At 41.9% G+C, this 27,391-nt stretch overlaps 1 protein-coding gene across 2 annotated transcripts in view; it reads left to right on the top strand.

The window, feature by feature from the left end:
• tnn (tenascin N) overlaps positions 1 to 25,450 on the top strand; it is a 34,907-nt gene extending 9,457 nt beyond the window's left edge. Inside the window, exons 5-19 of one of the 2 annotated variants that reach the window (XM_061084579.1) lie at positions 4,028 to 4,158; positions 4,253 to 4,382; positions 6,901 to 7,083; positions 7,677 to 7,766; positions 13,808 to 14,071; positions 15,459 to 15,722; positions 15,876 to 16,139; positions 17,693 to 17,956; positions 20,299 to 20,429; positions 20,992 to 21,130; positions 21,261 to 21,412; positions 21,959 to 22,055; positions 22,168 to 22,332; positions 22,723 to 22,886; positions 24,615 to 25,450. In XM_061084579.1, coding sequence (XP_060940562.1) covers positions 4,028 to 4,158; positions 4,253 to 4,382; positions 6,901 to 7,083; positions 7,677 to 7,766; positions 13,808 to 14,071; positions 15,459 to 15,722; positions 15,876 to 16,139; positions 17,693 to 17,956; positions 20,299 to 20,429; positions 20,992 to 21,130; positions 21,261 to 21,412; positions 21,959 to 22,055; positions 22,168 to 22,332; positions 22,723 to 22,886; positions 24,615 to 24,764 — 2,588 coding nt within the window. In that variant the 3' untranslated portion in view covers positions 24,765 to 25,450. The remainder of the gene's footprint in view (positions 1 to 4,027; positions 4,159 to 4,252; positions 4,383 to 6,900; positions 7,084 to 7,676; positions 7,767 to 13,807; positions 14,072 to 15,458; positions 15,723 to 15,875; positions 16,140 to 17,692; positions 17,957 to 20,298; positions 20,430 to 20,991; positions 21,131 to 21,260; positions 21,413 to 21,958; positions 22,056 to 22,167; positions 22,333 to 22,722; positions 22,887 to 24,614) is intronic. The other variant, XM_061084580.1, reaches the window with a different exon arrangement.
• The last annotated feature ends 1,941 nt before the right edge of the window (positions 25,451 to 27,391 follow it).

The following is a 27,391-nucleotide window of genomic DNA, read 5'->3' as shown; positions in this document are numbered from 1 at the left end:
GAGCAAGAAAACATGAATTTTCTTTATCCTTCAGATTATGGGGAAAAAGAGGATCATCTAGCGGCCACATCTGAAAATCTGGATATTATGAATGTGGTAAATTCTTTTAAGCTACATCAACACAACGCGGGAGCTTTGGGTTTAACGTTCTTATCGCACTTCCTGTCAGTGTCAGAAAAATGTTTACTTTCATCTATGGACATATTTAAAGAGATTGTGTTCATCATAATGTACCCTTTGATTTTGCTTCTTGACTCAGAACCGTATTTGGCAATTTTTTCCCAGTTTAGCGTGGGTTGTCTAAGAAATGTGGTTCATGTCTAATTTTCAAATATTTCAAACTAAATGGTAGTTTTATATAATGTAATAGGATTCAAAGGAACTAAGAAATAGATGTTGTTTGAGATCCCACTTCATTGGTCCTGAAACACTGGCTATGTTTATGGACACCAATATTCTGACTAATCCCTTAATTCAGAATAGGACAATATTTTGACTATGGTGTTTACATGAGTTGCTATTAGAATATCCCATTCATATTCCAGTTTATATGTTATAGAGCGTAGTCTGGCCGACACACCATAATGTCTGGCCTTATTCCGACGGCTTAAACCCCCAATCTGAAATAGTTTACAATGTACTATTTGGGGGTTTTAATCTAATTTTGGATAAACTCCTTTTTATTTTTCCATCTTGTTTTCACCAAGGATCAAGCAGCCGTATGTTGATGTCACAAAATGCAGAAAAAAGTCAGATAGGATGTCATAATGTGATGAAGGTCAGAAAAGTCCATGTTTTAATTAAAGCAATAAAGAAAATCTTGGGTACATGGCGGCGTCTTATTCAGAATAGTGTCTTTATCAGGTTTATATCAGAATATTGATGTACATGTAACCATGAGTCACTGATACTTCCTTATTCCTGCAGTGTTTTGCAGTCAAGAACTCAAAAAATATTGTTTCAGTCACATTTTCCGTCTTCAAATTGTGTGTCACTCCATTTCAATCAAGGGAGACACAAATCAGCACCTTTTCCGTTCTTCATATGTTAATTTATTCACCCCAGCTGTTCCCGGAATATAACTTGAGGGTAAAGGCTGTCGATAGTTGCGCCTCAAGTGGCACCAGGGGGCTATTAACTGATATGGAAAACGACTGCTACATTTGAGGGAAAACACTCAGCTTCCTGTCTTTGCCGTGTGGAACAGTGTGTGAAGCTGATGTGAATTCCATCCCTACCGAAGTCGTAGCTGACTCCTTCACCACCCGTTTCACATTTTCGCCGTATGAAATATGCTTACATTTCTGTGTATGGTTTAATTCTCAGAATCTAACACCATGTACCATTTATGTCAATCTACCGCGCCCACAGATTGGTTCCGTTCCGGGAAGGCCTTCACTCCCCAACAGTGCTGACTTGCTGTCTTCGGTCTTTTGGCAGCTTTTTTGTTATTGTACTCCCTTTTAGATACCTTCTTGCCCCCTCACCGTATTTTTTATCCATCAACGCCACTGAAGCGCTTTGGCCTTGTATAACTGAAAAAAATATTTTCTCTAAACTATTTCCATCTCAGGTTTGGGAGGAAACCTTGATGTTCGCAAAGTTCATTACGTTTTGCCTGGTTAGTTCTTTCTAAATGGTTTAAGAGAAATATGCAGGTGAAAGAGAAGGAGAGATCCCACTTCCAAGAGGCCATTGAGTTCTGTTTCAACACTTTAAAGACTGACGAATGGCACTCAGTATAACGCAGACCACCAATCCGGCCCTACAGTTGCTTTAAATTCAATCAAGCTGCTGATTTCACACTCATAGAAATCAGTACCCTGAATGGGCCGGATTTATTTCATCAAGAAGCATGAATTATTCCCTGGGGAAACAAACACAATGTTAAAGAAACTTTTCATTTATTTTCCCTGATACATATCTTCTAAAACTTTGGAAACCATGTGCAGAATATTCTATCAAAGAGGCATTCTCCAAGATTTCAGACTTGCAGGTTGGATGAGGAAAAGTTCTATCCTATGAAATCTTGTGAAATACCGTGACTGTCAAAGAAATTTGGTGACACCAGTTGCTGGAGGAAACAGCATATGGTGGTTTATTACGCCAAGTCACAGAATTCCGAGACATTTCAATAAAGAAGTGAGGCCATAATTGGTCTTTTTCCATCATTCTGTGAGCAACCGCAACTTGTTTTCATGCCGCACCCAGCATGAGTCTGCGAGCTGCAGGGCACAGTGAAGGGAGTTGGTTACCTCTGTGAGAAGTTGGAGGTGAGCAGCTTGTCACCTGCAGCTCTTCATCTTACGGCTCAGCTGTGGCAACTCCGTCTCGTTTGTCTGCTCCCTGCAATACGACAACCCAAAGATGAAATATCAAAACATTTGCGGAAATCATTGCGGTCTAGTTTTTGAGGCACATTTTTGATGAAAACGTAGGAAGACATATTGTGTTTTCTCTGACCACTTCAGAAAAAATCTTCCCCTGCCCAGGCCAAGGCGTCAGTTCACTTACGAAACCCTCTAAATCAGGGGTGTCCAAACTTTTTGTCCGGAGGGCCACATACAGAAAAAAATACCAACGACTTGGCCACTCACGCCGCCACGCCCCCCTGCCCTGGAGTGGACTGTTGGTAGTCGCGTCGTTTAGGGCCGGGGGGCGTGGCGGCGTTCTGAGGGACAGCTAGCAGGTCAGCAAAGCAATTCACTACCAGACCACTAGGTGGAGTAACGTTTTTTGTCGAAGACAACCTTAGAGACACCTTCTTTGTGTGTGGCAGTCTTCGTTGACTGTTTATTACTTTTTCTGGAGGACAAATTTGTCCCTGATCTTTCTACACAGCTTCGTACACTCGTCGACCTGCAAACCGACGTCAGCCGAGATCTCCTTCCAGGAATTGCAGGTCATCTGCGTGTCCTTGTATTTAGTCAGTGACAGGTTATACAAGTGGTCATACTTTCAGATCTCTTCTGGCAAGTGCTCTTCTACGTATTTGGTCCATATCCGTGCTTCCAAATCTTCCTTGGTTTCTGCCGGTATTATGGGGCATGAAACCGTAAATATGACTCTGGAAAGGATGTAGTTAGCGGACCAATCACAGCCTTGCGGGCTGCGTGAGGCTTACGTAGCTTTGTCGTATAGTTACAAAAATTGCACGCAAGCACGAAAGAAGGGGCACGCAAGGGGCTCTTGCGTGCTTACGTGCCCCTTCTTGCGTGTCTCTGAAAACGCAGAAGCATGCACCGGCCTCTCCCCTGTCGACGAAGCCTGGCCCCATAAAGCAAAACAAAGTGCTTTAAGTAAGTGCCATTTGAGCGCTACAAAATTTTGAGTTTCAAAATTTTTTTTTTTTTTATACATTATATTTTTAGACATTGATGCGGGCCAATTAAAAATGGATGGCGGGCCGCAGTTGGCCCGCGGGCAGTAGTTTGGACACCCCTGCTCTAAATCAATTTTTATTTTAATCTGCAGCAAACTGTACACAGTCAGTTTCCTAAAAATGTCAGATTTTTAAATCAACATCCATGCTTTATTTGAGAAATCTCGCAATGTTGACAGTAAAAGAAAAATCTAAATCGAATCCTCACCAAATTGTAATTGGTTCTTCCCACCACACCAACTTTCGTGGTAATCCATCCAGTAGTGTTAATACAATCCTGCTGACAATTAAACAAACCAGTAAACAAACCGACAGTGGTGATATCATATCCTCCTTGGAAGAAGAACTCAATCCTAAATCCAGAATGCTGCACAGATGCAAAGTCATGAATTTACAATTAAACCTCATTCACCTCAAACTAATGAGCGTAATCCAAGAAATACCAAAAATGTCTTGTGTGATATAACTGTTCCGTCTTTGACAAAAAGTCGTGTGTTCTTTTAGGATCAGGCAGCTCAAGCCACAAGCTGAGAAAATTGGCTTTTAAAGCCTTTAAGAAATGTGAAGACTAAAATGTAAAATGTTCTGCCACCTCCATTAAACATGATCTCCTTCTCTTTATCCACCTCTCTCTGTCTCCCTCAGTGTTGGGACCTCAGGGTCTGCGGTTGGTGCAGGTGACGGACGTCTCTCTCCTGGTCGAGTGGGAATCAGTTCGTGGGGCAGAATATTACATTTTGACATATCATCCCAAAGGAGCTGGAGCCATGGAGCAGGTACTTTCTCTTATCCCTCGTTTTATGTCAGATAAAGGATGGAGCATGGAGACACATTTTTAAAATTGTTTTGTTTCGACCTGCTTTATCCCAGGTGCGGATTCCCAACACAGAGAACTCCTACCTCATCACTGGGCTGACTCCTGGGGTCACTTACATTGTCCAGGTGTACGCAGTCATCAAAGAAATCCACAGTGACGCAGACAAGATCGTGGCTACAACAGGTGAGAGATCAGATCTGGAAAAAAATGAGCATCATTAAACATCTGTTTCTTTTGATAAGATCAGCATTTTCCAAAATGAGTTTCATTGCTGATGAGGTGGAATTGGGCCGGGTGTAGTTTCTGTGTTTCGTCGGACAGATGTGACCCATTAAAGAATCACGTAGCAGGGAGCCAAGGTATTGCCTGCAGGTCTGGGACATTTAGTTTCTGTGGTTTAAATGGTTACAATTGGGATCAAATGTGAGCACATGCATGATGAGCTGTGAAAACGCTTAATGTCAAGCAATAAAATGTTATGCAGAAGGAGGTGGAACTTGATCATAGAGAAGAGGCCAAGGACGATGGGTCCAGTTCTACAAGAATGCAACGGTATGCATGGCACCCTCGACTTAAGGCAACATTATGCAACAATTTAACCTTTTAAGAGCAGCTTCAAAACAATTGTGGCATTGTTACCTCACCCCAAAGGAATTCGTTGAGCGGGTACGATCTCCAGCAGAATGAATCGGCACATGTGGCTGCAGAGGGCCCTGTTGCTCAGTTCAAAGTTACATGGAGTTGCTTTAATGTTTTTGACCTTCTGTTGAAATTTGACTGACGAACGTGTCATCACTGAATTGTGAGTGGCAAGTGGGGGTGTATTGATGCTCATTTAAACAGTGATGGAAGCTGCATAGCTCTGCTGTGCTGTGTTGGTCTGCGCTGCTGCAGACTCTCATCAGACAACTTCAGTCTACACATGCTACAACTGTGCTAGTTGTCCAGCTGTTGTTACATGGATATTTCAGAATGGTTGATGAGGCCAAAGACAAACACCGGCAGCAACAAAGCCTCCACAGCTGCAGGCTCGGAGGCAGATCATGGAGACATCAGCAGTTTTACCAGCAGCAAAGTCATTGTAAAAGTTCGGCTATCGAGGCCGAGTTTAGCATTAACACACCAGCTCACTGCAGCTCCACCCAAGGCCCCAAACTCAGCATTCAGATGTGACTCCTGAGGCGACGGTTGTTTGAGGACACGGGTGTCCTTCTCGCTCATAAAGTAGACTGAAAAGGAATGAAACGTTCTGTTCCATTACTACTTAACAATGTTTTGCAGCTGTGTTCCAGCTCAAACTGGTCATCAGGGGCTGCAACTGGGACCCTTCAAACATGTTCATTCATCACACATCCTTCAATTAACGTGCTTACGGTCTCGTTTCCCATATATAGAACATCCTAAACTGCTTTATTACACATGCCAAATGAATCAGAAACAGACACTATAGAATTGAGTATAATCAATTACACCTGATTACACCATAAACTGCAAAAATTTGTATTTGCAGATTATCATCATGTACAGACAGGGCATTGATCAGTTACTGGGGGTCAGCGATTCCTTTTAGGTGTCTCCACAAGTGCATGCCATTTTGTAACAATGTGAGGTGACAAGTCGCCAAAAACACTGACTTTGCATATTTGGACATAAACTCACATTTGAACGTTGCAATTACTTGAGTAAAATGTGTTTTTTTGCATGAAGTTAAATAAAAAAATATGTCTTGTTGTTCAATTGTTTTTCTAAAGGAGCAACGTACAAGCTGGAGCTTGTCATTACCAAGTGATTCATTAAGAGTTTGCTGTAAAAGTTTGTTAACCAATGAATTTAAAAGTAATTACAGGGAAATGGGTCCACAGATGTGTTCTATGGTAATCATACTTGCTCACAGATGTGGTAGGAGACAGATGTGACGTTGGTAGGTTGTGAGACAGACAGACGGACAGAGTGAGAGACCGAGTTTGACTCTAATGTGTGGTCAGCCTGGTTAGCCATGGAAAACCTTACTGAGTCTGGCATTCCTGTACGGGCATGAGAAAACACTCCATCATCTGGCTCTTGGTTGTGTGAGTATCAGACAGCATGAGGCAGTGATTTCACTGAGCTCATAGTTTTCAACTTCAAACGATGATCTACTTCAAAAGAGGGTTTAAGTGAATGTTCTCGTTTGCCTTTAGGAAAACACAGTAACTGACATTTTCTGTCTTAAAAATGTAACCTTTTTCATTTGGTACCATTTGTTTTCTTTTGATCGTTCATATGATTCCGTCTTTTTTCACTATCAAATCCTGATGGCCTTGAACCCCTTATCATGTCGGATCGGCAAGTACACAGTGCTTACATGACTGAGAGCCATGTTCCACTAGTGTGTATGTTTAAAATGAAAACATGAACTTTTCCTGTCATTCTAGTGTTGCAGTGGAATGACACCATTTTACCCAAGAGATGACTTTCATTTTTATAGCAGGACAAAATAAAAATACTTTGATATGTTGGTTTTTCACCAAAAGGCAAATTCCTGTTCGGCTGCTGCTCTTGGAAGGTCACATTAATGGGTGGTAGGGATTCATCGTCTTGCTCAAGGGCATGTGGCAGCAGAACAGATGCTTGTGATCATGTTAATGCAGGTTTTCCAGTTTGAGGCTCACGTCTGTCCACCCAGATCCAACTTGTTGTCCACCGCTTGTATCCTTCCCAGATGTCTCGGCCATCGATGATATTCAGGTTCTTGGCCAGTCAGAAGCGTCTATCCAGGTGGACTGGAAGAACCCACCAGCTGAAGTGGATCACTTCAGGCTCACACACACTGACCCGGAGGGACAGGAGGAGGAGCTGAATGTACAGGGCAGCCAGGAGGCGCGCACCAAACACACTATAGTTGGTAGGTCTAGTCACAGAGCGAACACAGTTTATACTGAAGACATCCTCCAGTTGTTATATTGAAGGACTTTGTAACTTTTGTTAAACAACAGTTAGTATACACACACATATGCAAATGTATGAATTACCAATATGTCATAATAGCTCAACATTATAAAACTAGAATGGCACTCAGTATATTCCATATTCCTTTGCCAAGGCCCGACTGTACCCTTATTGAACCACATTTAAATTTACTAGAGGCAGATTTTGATTTGGACCAAATTGCACACGCGTAAATATCAGTTCCCTAAACTGTAAATTTTTCATCAAGATCCATGAATTATTTTCCGAAAGTCACCTCTCCACAAAATGTTGTTTGTCATAACCCTAATCCTATATTTCGCATAATCCTGCTAACAAACTTATAAGCACAATCATAAACATAACTTCCATGGCGGAGGTAAAAGGAGGAAACATGTTTCTCTCTTAATCCTTTTAATAATTTTGTTACCCTCCAAATGTACCTTACATTTAGCAACCACTTGTTTCAAGCATCAAAATTCTTACATCTTTCCCAGTTTCCTAAAGTTTGATAAAGGTGTCTTTGTGCAGGTCTTTATCCAGGAACCGAGTACCTGATCTCAGTGCAGGCCATCAAGGGAGCAACTGAGGGGAAAACGTCTTCTGTCACCGGGACCACAGGTCAGTGTCGACGCATCAGCACTCAAGAGTTATTGAAGATAATGTGGCTCCTCTGTTATTATCAGAAACAGACTGCCGCTGCAGCCGTGCCGAAATTACACCGAGAGTACATTTGTGCCTCAACTGGCAGCGTCTCAACGTAGATGACACTTAAAATGAACACTTGAACTGATAGATCAGCCACTTGTGGAAGTGAACTTGTCCGTATTCCACTTAGTTTTGCAGCATCAGAGGCAGCTCTTATAGTTCTTGTCAAGGCACCTATAATTCACCGGTGGTCAGAAGCTAATAGGAAAAACATCAAATCTGTCACACACAGAGTGCTGCTGCTGGTTTTACCGTCCACACACGCAGCCAATGACAACAGCATAATAAATGCTGCCAGCGAGAGACACAATTATGGGTTGATAATGGACGGCGGGAATTCACAGCCTAATACTCTGGACTGTTTCCAATAGCTGTGGTGAGCATGGCCACCGAGGGGAAACGTGATATGAGCGGTGTAACGACTACAAGATGCTCCCCTAAGGCTGAAGTGAGAAGGTTCCTGATTTCCAAAGTGCGTCTGGCAATGTCGGATTTCTGTGTTCTTGCGTTCTGGACGGATTTTTAAGATGTGAGGAGGAATTCATTTTACAGTCTCTATTTGACATTTGGTCTTGACTTGACTTGGAGCTTTTGTTTCAGTGACTGACACACGGTCCACACACACACACACACACATCTTCAGTTGCTCCCATTATTCTGCTCATTTGTGCTTTTTTTTTATGCTGTTTTTCTTCAATCGTGCACTTTCCTTTCTTTTTTCCACTTCTCCCTCCTTTTTAGCGGTTCACAAGCATTCTCCAGGTTGATGGCTCTTCATCTTTAAAGCCCCGATGCAGACAATTTAATGGTTTTTAGTTTTAGTCATCAGTGTTCGCCGGGTGTTTTCGAGACTCACCTCTCTTCTCTCTGAAGCACGTCAGGTGCTCAAGGGGCCCTGTCATTGCTAATCTCCTTTCCCTCTGAGTGTGCCACCTAATTGCAGGGGCTTGTGAATGTGCTAATCTAGCCCAGACAGACGGTTGGCTTGTCTCCACGCTGCAGTGCTTCATTTTTAAGGTGAAGCGGGAAAAAGGCTTGGAGCTGTTTGAGGAGGATAGCCCTCAGCTGGGCCTGCCAGCGAGCATGTGTTGGTTTCATGAAGACCGACCTGACACAGCGGAGAGCGGAGGAGTCACCCACTCTCTCACCCACTATCTCTCCGAAACATGCCGTTACCATTGGGCCAGCGAGGTGCTAATATGTGAGAGATTAGAAGAACTTGTACGCAGGAAATATGGGAAAATACAGGGAAGAGATGACGCTGATTGTTGTGGTCACAGCAGTTGTCCTCCGAGTGGGGGGGCTGCTTTCCCCAGGGGAGGACTACAGAGCCTCTGTAGGGGGTCTGTGGATGACCAGGGATAATATGTGAGATCAGTATAAGTTCAATGATGGATTTATAGAGAAAATAAACAGACTGCTACAACCATGCTGATCTTAAATGATCTCAAATATAACTTGGATCCTTTTTTATTTGTTGTTCCACTGTCATTGTCAGTAATTGATTAAACAAATTAAATGTGGGGTTAGGAGAGGGTGAACCTTTTCCTTGGCATGCAGAGAAAAAGTTTACAGTATGACATTTAGGCAAACAATAGGAATCAGGAATGATGGCACCCATCAGGGACAAAATATAATGAGAAATCAAGATATTTATGAGAAATGTATAAGGCAGGTTAGAAAACCATGGGTCACTAAGAGGCAGTATCAGTAGGTAATGTATTACTGTGCAGCTACTGTTAGATGAAAGGGAGCTTTGTCCTCCAGGGCTACAGCTGACTCCTTCTATGATAGATAACCTGCGCTTTCCCTACATTCCCTCTTCCGTTCTTTCTCTTTTTTATTTTAATTTCAGCTCCTTTCACACTTCACTGTCAGTATTATTAAGTAAACAGTAATATCGGTATATATTTTTAATGATACTGCCGTTGTTCATACTGTGCCATGACCCTTAAATATTGATCTAAATTCCACCGTGTATATGACACTTTAACTATCCTTTCAAAAAATGACAAATAAACACAAGCTTAACTAACTTATCTCATCTCTGCAAGAAGGCAGCTCCGATGCTGAACATGTTTGGAAAGTGCTTTGAATGGTGCTGCCGGATATAATCTGTCTTGCAGCTTGTGACTGAATTTAATATTTATGGCTGATTTCCTGGTGTTTATTCAGTGTTGCTTCATAGATCATCTTCTGTCTGTGGTGGTCTCATGTCTGTATGTCAATATGAAAATGATTAAATGAGAGGTGACAGCCACGAAAACACCAGAATTAAAGGAAGTCTCTGTTCCGAGCAGAGGTTTCACAGTGGCTGACCTGCCAAAGGATTATATGGGGTTTAAACTCAACACGCTACGGCTGCTTCTGCCGCTTCAAATTCAATTAAGACACCACCAAGGCTCGTAAAATCAGGAGCAGATGGGCTGGACTCAGGCAGAGACAGGGAATGTGGCGACCCGATGTTATCTGGACACATTTTAGCACCTGATGTGGTCCAGCGGGAGCTCCATATCCCCACAGGCTCGGGCATGAGACGTTTTCTGAGCCAGCTCCACTTAATAGATGCTGGAAAGAATTTGAAATTTGTAATGGCACTCACTTTTTCGGTTACAATAAGTTATTCATTAAGGCACATTAATAATTTATTAATGACTTTTATTATTGATTATTTGACAGAATGACTGCATCTTGAGTTTGACACAGGAAGAAACTCTGTTGGCTAAACTGAAACTTTGCCACCGACTGGATAATGAGGTGATGGTTTACAATGATCCAAAGGAGCTATTCATATCATGTTTGTGTTCCTCTAGATGTGGGCAAGTAAAGTAAAGGAGTCATTTCTGTCTCAAAGAATTACGAGCTGCTTACAGTTCACATTGGAAAACACAGGAAAAAAGCCTGAAGCCGGGGGACTCCTGCTCGAAACATAAGTTACAAGTGACAGCTTCTAAAAGAATGGCACCTTATTGACACATATTTTCCCTCGGTTCCATCCTGAGACATACATGGACGTATGGCTGCCGCTGCACAGCGAGGCCGTGAAGCTGCGAGGCTGTAAACGATGAAAGATGGCCTGTTACTCTGCGCTTTGTGGTCGATGCCTCTGCCGAACATGCCACCCATAATGGATAAGCTGTTTTCCAAATGGCTGAAGCCGCGTCTCGGCTCGCGTTGTGTAGCCCGGTAGCTGCTGTCGCTCTGCAGCCAGTGGGGTAGAACGTCTGGGGTAACTCGATCCATCATAGACTGCAACTTCAGAGCAAATGCGGGCTCCCTCAGAAAGGAGCAGTGCTCGGGGAAAAAAAAGGATCTAATAAAATATAGAAACTGTCAGGCAGCAGAGTTATATCGTCTGTAAGAGCGAAAGGAACAGTGCTTCTTTGTTCAGAGGGCGACAACGTAACAGCAGAGAGGGAGAAGGAGACCTGTGCTCTGCAGGAGAACAAGGCAAAGTTAAATTCAAGCTTTAGTCAGATGGTTGCAAATCAAATACATTAGATTACGTTGAAATGAGAAATCACTTATACTGAATATCATAAACAAAACTAGACAGTAAAAGATGAAACTACACGGAGTTCCACTTCTGTAAACTCTGTAGCAAAAAAAAATTAAAACTAGAATAACTCAAAGAGGAGTGCATACCTTTGCCTAGACCCAACAGTGCCCTAAAATTCAATCAATTAACTCCGCCCACTGTATTTTGTGTATTGCTGACAACTAACAGACAAACATACAAATGTAGATGAACAAATAATTTCTTTAGAAGAGGTCACAATATTTCTAGTTTATAGCTATACTGAATCAAGGGCTGTTCTCCAGAGAAACTTAAAGATGTCACTGAAAGCTACACAAAGGGACCCACAACAAATAGCTTAAAAATTACTAGAAAACCATAAAGAGATGCTGAACAACCACAATTAGAACCTCTTTCACTGTCTGTGCCTCGGAGCCCATTATATTTTAATGCAGCTTTGGAAGTGTTTGTTGTAATGACAAAACATTTACAAACAGCATGTCACACAACAGAAACTAACTGCTGCTGATTTTTCTTGATGTCCTGTTGAGACACTGCACACTTTCTGCAGCAGAAATAAACTGGAACAAACATTCAAACACTCAGTAAATGCTTTTGTTTGTATCGACATGAATGAAGGACCAAGTGAGCATTCTGACTTCAGGTACTTCAGGCGTGATCGCATTTTCATTTCATGTTCCACCGAGAAAACGCTGAAAAATGCAGCAGTTATAAATTCTTTCAGTGGTTTAACTCGAGACAGACGGTGGAGCTGTGCAGCCGCAAGGACAGAAAAGTGACAGCAAGAGAAAAAGAGAGGGAAGAGACAAAGTTGGGGAGAACTGATGGATACTGTGAAAACCACAAAGGCACAATCGCCCTGAGCAGCACCATTAACTGCACATCATTCCCCAACTCTTTCCCCTTTAGTTCTATATTATCCCTATGAAATGGCCTGAAACACCGTGCATGATCAGTCAGTTTCCTTGGCGACTCGGCACTAACACAAGACTGACCTCGGCTGAGCTGCCGCCACAGAGGAATCGTCCGAAATGATGATTGCTTTTACATCTCCCTTCACTTCCTCTGTGTCTGTCTCTTTTATTTCTTCCTCCCTCTCTCTTCACGTTCACTGAGATTCCTTCCCATCCACACACATCATGCGTACCAACTTGTACCTTCCACATGTCTCCTGGGACTTTGAAGCACTGACTCTACGAACCCCTCCACTGGCTTGTGATGTTTCTATGAAGAGCTCTTTCTCTGGATTAGAACAAATTCTGCTTGGGTGAACGTTTGTAAAAAAGTAAACTCGAGATAACAAGCTAGCGTGAAGTTATATCTGGGAAAAAGGTTTGCCAGCTACATACGCTTTTGATTTAAAAATAAAAACAGCAGTGACGAGTGCCCTATAATTCCTTCTTGCCAAAACACTGCTGAAGACTTCCACTTACTCACAAGCTGCCGTGGCTGATTCTTAGTCTACTGCTTCCTCTACTCACATCAGCTCAATGCATTTGTGGTAAAGACAAACCCACAGAGGGTGATTTACACCATTGTCATGCTAACCCTCAGACCAATGCAGTTCACACGAAATACAACCCTGATTTTGTTGAGACTGTCCTCCCTGAAAAAACTGTACGTTCAGAAATTACACACCAAAGTCCTTTGCTCAAATACATACAAGTTTTTCCGCAGTCCTTGTAGTCACGAGTGTTACTCTGTGAACATAGTACTACTAAACATTGTAGTGTGGAAATATATCTAAATATATCTTCATTTTGTCTACTACTAATAATACAACAATCAATTAATTTCATTTTAGAATTACCATCATCTTAACATATCCATGGCAGAACTATTTGTATTACTTCAGGTTTTTTGTTTTTCAGCTGTCTCCATTTGATTGTTTCATGGTTTGTTTGTCTGTAAGCATAATGTGGGGCCACTTCAGGAAATGATGCTACACTTCTTGCCTTTAAAAATAAATAAAAAACGGATATGAGCCTACAGTGGCCCACTTGTAAAATAGTTGTAATCGTGATGTGAACCAAGTGGCCCATGTGGTAAATAGTGAATACGGCCTAAACAGCACAAAACTAATTTGGGCCACCTTTGGCATCTTTTGTTGACATTCAGTATTGCTATGGCTTACTTGTTACCCATATCTTGCAAAAAGGTGTGGACCGACCAAGTGCCATCATTCCACTCTTGCGGGCCGGATGAATTCTGTGCCGATCCAGATCAAGGGAGTGGATCCAGGATTTTGTTATTACTTTCTTTAACATTGTTATGGGAACTGATATGAATGTGTGAAATTTGGTGGAGTTGCTTTTTGTAGCCTGGACGTGATGGACAAATCATCTCCACAACCATTTCATTCGTCCGGTTGTTTGGTGTCCTTTCTCATCTCTGTTTTGTTTTTTATCTCCTCTAGACATCGATGCTCCGTCAAACCTCGTCACCACCCAGGTAACAGAGGATACTGCAACGGTTTCCTGGGATCGAGTCCAGGCGGAAATCGAGGGCTACATGCTGAGCTACACCTCCGCTGAGGGCTCCAGCCAGGAGATCCCCGTAGGCCGTGACAGCACCTCGTACAGGCTGGTTGGCTTGAGGCCGGGAGTCATCTACACCGTCTACATCTGGTCCTTCAAGGGAGACAAAGTCAGCAGGAAGAGTTCGACAGAGGCTGAAACAGGTAAACTCTGAAGAGAACCCTGGTTCATTACTGGAGCGATTGATTTTAGTCTTTTATGCAGGTAAATACTGGAGAGTCGGTTCAAACGCTCCCCTTGATAACGAAAGGTAAACTACTAACACATCTTCTTTTTGAAGATGAGGGCAAACATTCTCACTTTCGTCTGCACAACGATCGGTGACACTCAGATATCTCAGTTCCCAGGCAATGTCTGTTGTTTTCTTTAATCCTTTTAACCTGAGAACAGTGGGAGTTTGATATTTTAATGTTTCTTTAAAGCTCCAATCGTGCAAGATGCTCTCTCTCCTCTTTGAGCAATGCACCAATAATTTCATTCCATTTTTTTGAGTAATTTCTGTACAATTTTCTTGTCTTTTTTTTTTTTTTTCATTTGCAAGAGGTGAAAAACATCATTGACATTTTACACTTCACACACTCACCCCTCGTTACCTTACTGCCAAGGGGGAGGCTCTCACTAAAGAAGGCTGTATGTGTAATTAGGTTGGACACCTCATTTAAAGACAGCTTTAGTTTAGCCTGGGGCAGGATGTCCACACGAAATGTGAGACAAGCCAATCTCCACAAAGCCACCTTTTCTGTTTCTCCTATGTTGTGCTATCTCTTAATCTGCCTGGTGTGAAGGTTAACAGCTGTTGCTGTCTGCTTGAATTTATGTTTCGGAGGAAATGCTGCAAGAGAACAGGTTTGAGTAGTGACTGGTATTTACCTAAAACTTTACAGACTTTTACAAACTTAACGGTAAAGGAAGGGAAATAACTGACATTTGCACCTTTTAAACCAACAGCACTTAATGTCAGTGTTTTTTATGTGGCCAGGAATAATTATCAATAGAACTTAAAGAATTTCACGATTGGGTTTTGCAGTGTTACTCTTTTCATATTTTTATAAACAATTCTTAATCTATTTTCCATCCATATTCTTATTTTCTTCTGTGCTTCTTTTTGACGAGCAAAGCAGACACATTGGTTCCAATAACCTCCCTCATACATAAAACAACAGGAGGCAAATATCTGAAGTGGCCTGGAACTCAATCTTGCAGACTGGTCTTGAAACTGTTGTTTGCAGATGTTGTTAACACAGTTCATAATAGAATCAAAGTACCTCCGCATAGAAGCTACCATACAGAAGCGAAGTGATATGATGTAAAACTCGAACGAGGAACTGAATATTCGATTCATAGTTTATTTTCCTCTTAAAATATTTAATATTGCAACAATTTAAATTATTATTTTTTTTTTTTTAAATAAACCCCAAATTTCAATATCTTCGTTATGTGAAACAGATAACTTCACACTGCTGGTTTGCCTCAGTCTTGTGTATTTTCTGGACGTATAGTCATCTTTACTAACCATGACTTCCCACGCAGAGATGGATGCCCCTACTAACGTCTTGGCCCGGGATGAGACAGAGTCCAGTTTCAGGGTGTCCTGGGATCACACTCAGGCGGAAGTCGAAGGCTACGTCCTCACCTACAGCTCCTCTGAGGGCTCAAGCGCAGAAGTCCCACTTGGATCTGACAGGAACTCTCACATGCTGACAGGCCTGAGGCCCGGAGTCCTCTACACCGTCTACATCTGGGCGGTCAAGGGAGGCAAAGTCAGCAGGAAGATCTCAACACAGGCTGTGACAGGTCTCGATCTACAACTTGTTATCCAAATCCTAAACATTTAGTTATCCTCCTTTCAAATGGCAGATTTGAGGGAACCCTCTTTTTTCACCCATCTATGTAATGTAGTATGCGACCAGTAGCATATTAATATCCTCCACTAACCTCTTTCTCCAGAACTGGACGCTCCCGCTAACCTCTTAGCCCGAGATGAGACAGAGTCCAGCCTCAGCGTGTCCTGGGATCCGGTCCAGGCAGAGATCGATGGCTACGTTCTAACCTACAGCTCCTCTGAAGGATCTAGTGGGGAGATCCCAGTCGGGTCTGACAGAACCTCTCACAGTCTGACTGGCTTGAGGCCGGGAGTTATCTACACTGTGTACGTCTGGGCTGTCAAGGGGAACAAAGCCAGCAGGAAGACCTCAACGCAATCGGAGACAGGTGTCAAACATGTATATATTTGTTGAACAGAAATGACCTGATCTTTAAACCCCAAAAGAAAAAGGTTGGTTCTCACATGGTAGACCAATTAGATTCTGTGAGTGTGTGTAAGCATGTTTCCGATGAAATACTTCTTCCGTTTATCCATCCACTTGCCAACAGCTATTTCGGGTCAAAAGGTGCAAAGCAACCTTGATGTATTTTTTCCCAATTACTAACTTGAGCTATTCCTGAGTTGTCTCACACCAGCTCAGAGGTGCAGTCTGTCCACCATGTCCTGGGACCCTGTGGTCTCCTCTCATTCAATCATATCTGGAGGCTTAAGAGGCCTTCAGGGACATTCTCTCCAACCAGACCAATCAACTCTTCAATCTGTCAAGCAGACTGATTTCAGTCAACATGTCGGGATATTCACCTCGGCCTCTGGTGTCCAACAGTCTGATGATTTCAGTCAAAGATTGTGATAGCGGATGATGGATGGATTGAAGACAGGAAACCATCCAGACCTTTGGAAAAGCTCTCAGCTCACGAGAAGGATCTGATATGATATCTTCATTTATACAAAAAGTTCCACCGACCTTCTGTCTGCTGCTACATTTCTTATTTTAACTTTTGTGTAAAATCTGAAGTCTGGATTTATTGCTTGGTGTTTACACCTCCTCATCTGAATTGGAAATGGCAAACTTTTGAAGAGATGGAAATTGACCTGCAAAGTCTCAGGACATGTTTGGCATTCTTCTTGAATGCAGGTCTCCCCCTTAAGTTTCTTTGGTTTTCACAATCTGAAGCATTCTTCATCTTCTAACCACAACTCTGTGCAGCTGCCAAGGTTTGATACATGAAATTAAGGATCCGACACATTTTCAGCAAACTCACAAGGCCAAATATTTTTATCTGATCTGATTTCTCCCTGAAACTTGTAGAATTACCGACTGTGGACCAGCTGGTATTGGTGGATATACCTCCTGAATACGATAAAACCAGAGTCAAAAAGTGTAGATTCAAAGCAAACTCCTGTGTCCTGAGGCGAGGTCGACAATATTTAATAAGCACTTCTCGACCTCGAGCACAACCGTTATCCAACCTCACAGGTATCGCTCGCAACTCCCAGCATTTCTGGCTGAGCTCCTCAATTCCCAGCCACAGGCCTCTCTTGTTTCAGGAATGGTCTCACACCCTCCCAGTCGGCTTGGCTTCAGCTGTAACCATGACTTAATTCAGAATTTGATGTTTTTACGAATCTCTTTGGCCCAGAAAGACAATTAATTCTGAGTCTGTCATTAAACCAAATATGTGGTTTTAAAAATCAAAAAATAATAACAGACGTGATGAGAAACTCAGCTCAAGACACCGCATGTAATTTACACCAAATTCCCTCAAGTTCCTGCTTCTGATACAGCTTTTTTCAAAGTTTAAAATAATTCACATAATCATAATTTGAATTTTACTTACAGTAATGTTACTAAAATCTGTAAACAATGCATGGTTAACAGTTTAATTTCTCCTTTCTGCTCACCAGTTTGTTAACTACCTCCACTAACATCTCCCTGCAGAACTCGACACTCCCGCTAACCTCTTAGCTCGAGACGAGACAGAGTCCAGCTTCAACGTGTCCTGGGATCAGGTCCAGGCACAAATTGATGGCTACATCCTCACCTACAGTTCCTCTGAGGGCTCTAGTGGAGAAATCCCAGTCGGGCCTGACAGTATCTCTTACACGCTGACTGGCCTGAGACCTGCAGTTCTCTATACTGTCTACATCTGGGCTTTCAAGGAAGGAAAAGTCAGCAGGAAGATCTCAACCAAAGCTGAGACAGGTTAATACATTTTTAACTGACAGAGTTGGTTACCTACAAGTTTTTTTTATCAAATATGACTTCATTATCCAATTAATATACCAACAACATGAGGTATAAACTAGATAAGTTTATGATACACAGTCCAAACATCAAAAAGTGAACAGTAGGTCAATTTGAGAACCACCATTTTTTAAAATATTCTACCAATCATTAACTTAAAATCCACATACATTGAAACACAGAACAACACTGTATGACATCCAGGACTCTGGATTTTTTTTTCCAGACATAGTGTATATTTTGAATCTAAGCTGCAAATTTGTTAGTTAAGGTTAGGTTGGGTTGAAAAAAACACTCTAAATGAGTTTTACATGGGAGCTAGAGGTCAAAGAATAAAACTATTTTGACAAGATTCTTTATTTAAGTTCCTTGTTGTAAAATATCTATAAAGCTCAGTATCTCTGTCCTGATGAGTTATCAATAAAATGATTCCTGAGTTTCAGCAGCTTCCCCTCAAGGGTAAAAAATGATCCGTATCAGATGAAGTTATGATACAAGATCTTAAATATAATGAGCATTGTTTAATTGAATATAGGGATTAAGGTGGTTAATTGTGGTGAGGACGACCTAAGTGAGTGGAAGATTAGTGATGTGACCATGCAGGGTGAATCAGGAGTCAGGGAATAGCTCTTACTCAGTTTGAAAAGATTCTTGTATCATGTTTGAGACTTTTTTCGTAAAATGTACAGCAACTCGAGCTTCTATAATTGTTTAGCGTTCACTTCAAAACAGCCGGCACTATCCAAAACACTGATTAAATCCAAGAGTGGGGGTGTACCACATCTAAAAACCAAAACGAACTAGGGTATTGACTGACTGTCTTTGATTAATGCACACAAGAGGGCAATCCATAAAGCCGTGTGTCATGTGATGTTTGATTTATTAACTAAAGAATTTTCTTTCAAAGTCACAATGTGTTTACTTTCAACTTGTAAACCAACACGAAGCACCAAATCTCCAGCGCTGACGGGAAAGGCCTCCCACAGGCCGAGCCAGGTCTCTGGGTATCCCTCGTTCCTCGGTGTGGGGCTGAAGCAGCAGCGGCAGCACATGGGGAAGGGAATACAACAGGGGGATCTTTGTACGAGCCACATGAGCCGTAAAATCGCCTTCTTTCAATTAGGCAGCAAATGGCCGAGTTTTGGATTATAAACTTGTCTCGTCGTGATTCATTAGAAACCGTCGCTGGCTGCAGACCAACTGGGTTCAGATAGGAAAGCTAGTGTGTCAGAAAGAAATCATCTGGGATGCAATAAAACGTGTGTTATTACATTTGTGACTTTATTGTACTGTGTCAGTCGTGTTCCGTTGACATTTTCAGCAGCATCGCTTCCCGCTAATGACACCAGTGGTACAACTAAAATGTGTTTCTGCCCACAGTATTTCCTCTATCCTGATTCAATTACCCGGAAAGCTGTTTAATTTCTCTTCAGTAATTTGTGACAGTAAAACTCCCAATTGGAGAATAAAAGTAGAGGGTGTAATGATTTTAGCAGAAGAGCAATAACAGTGTGAATCTTGATTTGAATTAATAATGGACTGTTTGACACGCACCTCTTCTAATTTCCCGAACCATGGGAGGTCAAGTCTCCCGCTGCTGCAGCAGGCGACTCTGTGTATGGCAGATTGTTTCAGCATCTGGTTTGGTTCAAACCTCCACAGCGGAAAACTGTCAAGTTTGTGGAGGAAGATTGTAACGCTGCAGGAGGACGGTCTTCGTCTCTGGTGAAAGTATTTACTGTCAAGACGATTTAACTGGATTTAGACTCATCAAGGAAATAAGAAATGACAGGTATTTGTTAGCGTGTGGAAAATACTTTCATATGAGTAGGAGAGAGTTTTGTATGGACTGTATGAAAAGATGACCAATCTCGAGTCAGTCTCAGCTGTCAATCCTGACATGTGACTGCATTTTTTGTCAAATGTCACTGGAACATACATGAATGTGATAACAACCTACAGTGAATGAAACCATCTTCAAAAAAAATATTTGGTTTGACTTTTTAGTTTTGTGCATGACCCATCCATTAACACAGGAGAGTGGGATGAATGATCAGTGCTGCAGTCAGCCACCAGGTGGCAACAAGATGCTTTGGCTTCACTTTTGGGGGGTTTGTTTATGTTGTTTGTATTCAGTCTACTCACAGTTTGTACTAAAACACCTAAAAATGTATGGAATCACTAAAATTTTTTTTAAAAACACGCTCAAGTCTAATCGCCACCACCTGAATCCTAAAGGCGCATTGAAGACATTAATCTTCTTGTCATTTAATCCTCTCTGATTATTCTCCTATTCACAGATATCGATGCCCCGAAGGACCTGAAGGCTACTGATGTGACACTGGACTCTGCCTCTCTGACCTGGATTCCTCCTCTGGCGGACATAGAAGGTTACATCCTCACCTACAGAGACGAGGAAGGCAGCATGGAGGTACTGAGCCAGGTTTAACACACACACATATTTTGTCATCTGAACAGAAACCAAACTACGCCAAAGGGTATTCAGATATAAATAGATATAGAACTGAAATTGTTACCTTAAAAAATTATAATAAAAACTCATATCCTTTACATTTCAAAGTACATATGGAAAATGTTCTCCATTGGGTAAAAGCTGTTTTACTGTATATTTGCTTGAACTGCCCTTTAACAAAAGGAGGATAGTGATGTATAGGATTTATGCCCTGTCCCTAACCCTAACCCTAACCCTGTCTGTTTATTCAACATTTAAATAAGGTATAATTTATCAAATGCATTTCGAATCTAATCTCTGTGGAACGCTGACCCCTTGTGGCCAAAAATAATACTCATGCAGAAGTAATGTAAAGCACATGGATGAAGTGAATTATGTTTTATCTTCATACTTCACAAGAATTCACTCAAACTGTGGACTTTTTTGTTTCCCAATATCAGGAGCATCTACATTATGTGATGCTATTGCATCATATGACACTGAGGCTCAGTAAGATTAATTTGTGTCACTTTGTGGTCAGACTGTTGAAAAGCAGCTCGGAGCCAGCGGGAGCAGTTTTGCTGTGTCCAGTCTGGAGACGGGGAAGAGATACATCGTCACCCTCATTGCCTACAGAGGCAGCAGGAGGAGTAAGGTGGTGGAGACGATCTTTATTACAGGTCTGTGCTCACCGACTCAGATGTTATTGATGCTTTTCACTGTCCTGATGCTTCATTTGTCTTGAAACACATGATACACATGATCTTGAATATTGAGTGTTGTGTTCACATCCCATCTTCCTCCCTGTAGTTGGCCTCGTTTACCCCTTCCCCATGGACTGCGTTCAGATCATGAAGAACGGAAATAAGGAAAGCGGAATCTACAACATCTTTATTAATAACAACCGCTCCAAACCAATTGAGGTCTTCTGCGACATGGACACTGACGGAGGCGGCTGGCTGGTACAGATTACTGATCTACTACAGGACTATAATAATGGAAAAAATATATGTACCTTCAAAATTGTTTCAGAATATTGACCCTAGTGCTAACCCTAAAACCTTTTTCATGGGTTATGTGGGATTTTATATCAGTAAATAGTAAAGGAACCTATAGAAACAGCTGTATATTATCTAGTCCCCCAAACCTTGGAAATGCAATACTAAATCGCTGGAGCAACTTTTAATGACAGTAACTGACAGTTCAATGACAAGTCATTGAACTGTCAGAACAAGTCATTGAAATCTCTCAGTAAGACCGCCTGTCGGTATAGAACAAGTTGTTCTATACCGACCTGCAGGAGTCAATCATTATCAGCAAATAAATACAACACAACAAAACGTAAACCGAAGACTTAATTACAACAATTGAAAAACAATCACAAGAAACATCAGATAACATCAGTGATTTAAAAATCACCAAGGGGTTGTAGGACTGGAGTTGTGGGACAGATTGCAGCTTATTGCATTTAAAGGCGAAACAACCATCACGCTGTTTGCTGTTTCCAGATGCTGCAGCGTCGTACAACTGGCAAGCTGGACTTCCTGAAACGCTGGAGGCAGTACATCGCAGGTTTTGGCAACATGACGGACGAGTTCTGGATCGGTGAGTGCACCGATGATCCCAGGGTGTTTTTTTGAAACGTGCATATATTTGAACGGTAAAGGAGCGTTTTCCTCTCCCCTTCATATTCTCTGTGTTTGTCTGTTCCCCTCAGGGCTGGATAAGATATACGAGCTCACCAACACTCCAACTCAGTACGAGCTGCGATTTGACCTGGGCCTGGGCTCAGAGAGGGTCTACGCTGTGTATGACAACTTTAAGATCGCTGCAGTCAAGCAGAAGTTCAAACTCACCATCGGCGAATACAGGGGCACAGCAGGTGGGTCGTAAAGTCTGTTCCCATTTACAGGTACTGTGACAGGCTGAGACTGAGCAGGGGACACGTGCGGCTTTTCACATTTTCTCTCTGACACTTCACTGAAATAGGAGTTATAGAAGAAGAAGAGAGGCCAGGGGTGGCGATGAAACAAACAGAGGTGGGAGTAAAAAGGGGTTTCAGGCACCAGGCACCCTGCCGCCTGTTCTGTGGGGTGCTGGGAAAACAAATTCTTGGGGTATTTGTTTCAGAAACCTATTTTCAAAAGAGACAAGAGACAGTAGCTATATAGTAAAAGTTTCTGAAATGTTGTTAAAGTATTAAACAATTCTAAAGTCGGTTTTATCAAGTTCTGATTTAACTGTGCTTAATACGGTTGTTGATAATCCCCAGGTGACGCCATGACCTACCACCAAGGCCGAGCCTGGACCACTATCGACTCGGATAATGACGTCTCTTTGGGTAACTGCGCCCTGACCCACCGCGGCGCCTGGTGGTACCAAAACTGTCACCTGGCCAACCTGAACGGCAAATGGGGAGACAGCAGACACAGTTTGGTGAGTGAACAGGGAGGCAGCTCTGCATTTAATAAGCCGAGTACGTGGTTTTTGGTTGGCTCGTGAATGCAAAATGCAATTTGCTCTCCAGAGGTTCCACCCAGTCAGGACAAAATTTACCAGTGTGGGTTTGAAAATGGGTTTTGTAAAAAATACGAAATTTAACATGTGAAAAAGAGGCAGCTAGTAGAGTGGTTCATCCTCGGGTCACAGTGTTTGTGGATCAATCCCCACACCCTCCTTCCCTAGTGTCCTTGAGCCAGACATTAACCCTTAATCGCTTTTCAACAGTCAGTGATAATTCCCTCCAATATCAGGCCATTAATTAAAAACATTGTTAGTTTCATAGCATGCAAAGTTCAGCCACCACATACATGCACAATAAGCAAGTGGCTTACATGTAGGATGTAACCAGTACATTTACTATGTTGCTGTACTTTAGTACCTTTTTCATGTATTGTATTGTATGGTATGTATTTATTTTCTGTCACGTTTCGCGTTTACTCCACTTTATCAGAAAATATCTAAACTTTCTACTCCAGTACATTTTTAAAACAGTTGAGACAAAGTCATTAGGATGTTGTGGACCGTTGCATTAGGGAATATCCTACATGCTGCAAGTATATTTAAAATCAAGTACTTATTTACTTTAAAACTTTAAAACTAGAAAATGTGATGTGCTATTTTAACTTGAGCACATGTGTGTGTATTCATTTTCACTTTGTACTGCCACTGGATAACACAGTATAGAAATAGGACTAGTGTGCCTTCACACCAGTAGGTGGCAGTGATGGTATTATGCTGTGACACGTCTCAAATTTACTGGTTAACGGTCTTTGAATCTTGGAAATGGGACTGTCAGACATCATGGCCTCACTCTACACTTCACATTTGTCTTTCATAGTGATGGATGATGATGCGAGTGGATCTTAAAGCTGTTTTCATCTCAGTGTTTGCTCTTCTGAATCCTCCTCCTGCCCAAAATAACTGCGTAGAAAATAAAACATCTCAGCTAAAGGATACAAAATAAGTAGTTGCACATCTACTACTCACAACAAACTGCTTCATTTGCTACGATTGACACCAGCTGTACAAGAAACACGGCTATACCCATCATGATCAAAGGATGCATCACTGTTATTAAGGATCATTTCTCCAGATCCTTCACAGTCAGACAAAAGCAAAGCAGAGAGGGAGGCTGTTCTCTGGTCAGCAATCAAAAGCAGCTTCAGACCACCACACTTGTAGTTGTTTTGTGCTGGATTGTCGGGGTGAGGCAGAAATGGCCTGAATCCATCAACAAGGATAAGAAAGCACATTTCTCACACCAGCTATAAACCATAAGTGTTTTTTATTCCAGGCTGATACGGTGAGAACAACAGTTATTATGTCCAAGGAAGACTGATACTAAAGGAAATAACGGGGGGATTTTTTACGCCTGTCGTCGATGTGATTTCATCCGTAATATCGCCGCTGCAGATGTCTCCTGCAGTGTTTGTCGATGAAATGCAATAACAGTCAAAACAAGTTTGTGCTCACATGAAACCAAAGCCAGAGGCTGGTGTTTATTACTGTTTGTCATCCTGCCTGTCCGTCACGCCGCATGCCTCTTATGTGACAATTCATGCCTCTACTCTCTGTTTCTCAAAATTTCCTTTGATAACCATTTTTTCTTGCTCTTCCTCCCCTCATTCCAAACTCCTCTTCCTCTGTTTACTTTGCTGTCAGGGGGTGAACTGGGAGCCGTGGAAGGGCCACCTGACGTCCCTCGACTTCACGGAGATGAAGATCCGACCTCTGGGAGCCTTGTCCAGCAGGAAGAGGCGATCGTTGTTGGCCAGAGAGAAGAGCAGAAACGCAAACCTCCTTAAGAAATAGAAGAGCGCCCCCTTCTGAAACTACAACACAAGTCTTCAGCCATTTTTACCTGCCGTCACACTTGACTGGGATATATCTCCATGTAGCTGCAAGCTTTGCTCCTCTGACCACACAGGAAAAATCTCTCTCCAAGTCTTCACCATAGACTGTGTTTAAAGATGGACGACATGACAGCTCCCCAAAAGTGAAGCCAAAGCGTCTTTGTCACCTCCTGGTGGCTGGATGAAGTATAGGTCATAAACCCAGCCTCCTTAGTGGAAGAAACATGAACCAAACTAAAAAGTCAAAGTTCAACTCAAATACTTTTTTCTCAAGGTAGTTTCTGTCATTTTAGGTCGTTCTTATCACATTGTTGTTTGTTCAAGTAATTCCTGTAATTTGGTTTGAAATGAATGCTTAAAACTTCATGATTAAGAGCTTGCAATCAGTCGAGCGCATGTATCAATGAGGCCTCGCTAGTGTGGCTCCATCACGCAATTGTTATACCACTCTGACTCCTAATGGGATCGTATCGGGGAAATTTTTGAATAGCAAGGGGAAGGAATATAAAAATATTGCATTCATTTAAAGTTTGTTTTTTTGTAACATGGGGCAGCAGCCTAGGATAATGGTGTTAAATTTGTTACATTCATGTTCTATGAATAACTTGAGTAGCAATTTTGCCTGTGTATAGTGGTATTTTCATCATAACATAAATGTTTGAAAAATAAAAGAGTGGAAAGTGTGTGTTTTGTTTTCAATCAGGCTCAGACGATTAGCAAGTTAGCGTCCTGAGTCTATTGATTATGGAGCTGGCTGGCTGTGACACATTAAACTGCCACTGTTCCTCAAAAACTGTCACATCACATTAGCTTGTGTAGGACAAGCTGGGGAATAATGGTGGATGGCTGTGTAGATTGTCCATATTGCTCCTGCTTTGTATTCATGTGATCAGGACGGCACACATCCGTCAATGTGATGTGACCGTGTCAAACGTCAACAACAATCACGTTTGCTTGCCCCATACGTAGAAATGCATCGCCACAGTCTTGTTTTCAAGCTGGAAAACTGACAACATTTATTAGTAATAGTTTGACTCTGGCTTTATTACTTAATTAAGCATTTTTTTACACTTTTATTACAAACTCTGTTGGTTTACGTGACAAGGACGAAGGACATCAATCAACCTGCTAATCTGCCATAACTGTTTTACAGCCCCCGCTCCTCATAAATCCTGAGTTGCCGCCATTTTTCTTTGGGTTATGAGGGTTTATTCCGGGCGATACTCAGAAAGGCTTTTCAAGGACACAAATGAGGAGCAACACTGAGGAATAAAAAAAACGTTTTTCTCAGTTTTGTCAAATTAGAAGTACAGCTGCTCATTTATATTCATATCGCACATTTACACGATAGATAAATGAAGGTTTTGTTACATGGACACATTTTCTTTAGATATCGACACTTAATGAGGAAACGGAGCTGTCTGTTTTTGATCCCACAGATTTTTAATGATGAGCTGGAGACCAGATATTTTACCACACACAGTGGTGCATGTCTTTTTCACTACAACATGTTGCTCTATTTGGATTCAAGACAGACTTCCCCATGGGGACAATAGAGATAATTGTTTTGTGTCTCTTAAATCAACAACACTAAGAGCCATCTATCTATCCATTATCTATAGTGCTTATCCTTTCAGGGTAGTGGGGGAGTCAATCCCAGCTGACATTGGGCGAGATGGGGGGTACATCTCTGGACAGGTTGCCAGTGTATTGCAGGGGCATCATACAGAAAACACACAACCATCACAGTCACATTCACATCTATGGTCGACATAGAGTCTCAAATAAATATTTGCTTAATGTCTTCGGACAGAGGGATGAAGTTTTATTAACGATAGAAATTCCAGAGCATTCTGACTCTATACGGACAGAAGACCATTTCACCCAAGCCAAAATACCAACCATAAATCAGGGGATCTCCCATCATCAGGGTTCATCCTCTGAGGAAATTGAACAGATTTGTATCACAATCCCTCTAATGGTTGTCCAGGTATTTTAGTTGTGACCACAGCGTTGGACCCACACACCGACATTCCTCAGATCCCTCTGCTTACATGGATACTGAACAAGATATCCAGACTTTACCCACACCTTTAGTTTAATGATCTTCTTCAAGGTTTCCTTACAAAGCTGAGCTGCATTATTCATTTAACAAAATCGTCCATAACCCAAGGTCAACCTTCAACAGCATCTCAGTTTCCTAACAAGACAGAGGTTTCTCTCGCCGTTCAATATTCAGCTCTTGTTAAACTTGATGAGGTCTTACAGTTAAACTGCTCATACAATTGTTTTGATAATACTTAGCATTAGATTGCTGCTGTAACCCTCCTCAGTGTTTTCATACAGGAGTTGCGCAATTGCACTTTCAGGAACTGCCGACTGTTTGACGCCTGGTTTCTCAACAGTTTCTCAATTCTACAGCTGTAGACAGTAACAGCTCACACGGCTGTCTGGATGGAGCCACTTTGACACAGCTGCCAAAAAAAGTATGGCGAGACTAAGAGTAGCACATTACCCCATTTCACACACGAAAAAGATAAGATATAAGACACGATCTATAATCTTCTCCTCTCGATACATATCCTT

Source organism: Limanda limanda, chromosome 13, assembly GCF_963576545.1.
Source record: "Limanda limanda chromosome 13, fLimLim1.1, whole genome shotgun sequence".
Taxonomy (NCBI): domain Eukaryota; kingdom Metazoa; phylum Chordata; class Actinopteri; order Pleuronectiformes; family Pleuronectidae; genus Limanda; species Limanda limanda.
Note: the sequence above shows the minus strand (reverse complement) of the source record. Positions and strands in the feature narration are given on the sequence as shown.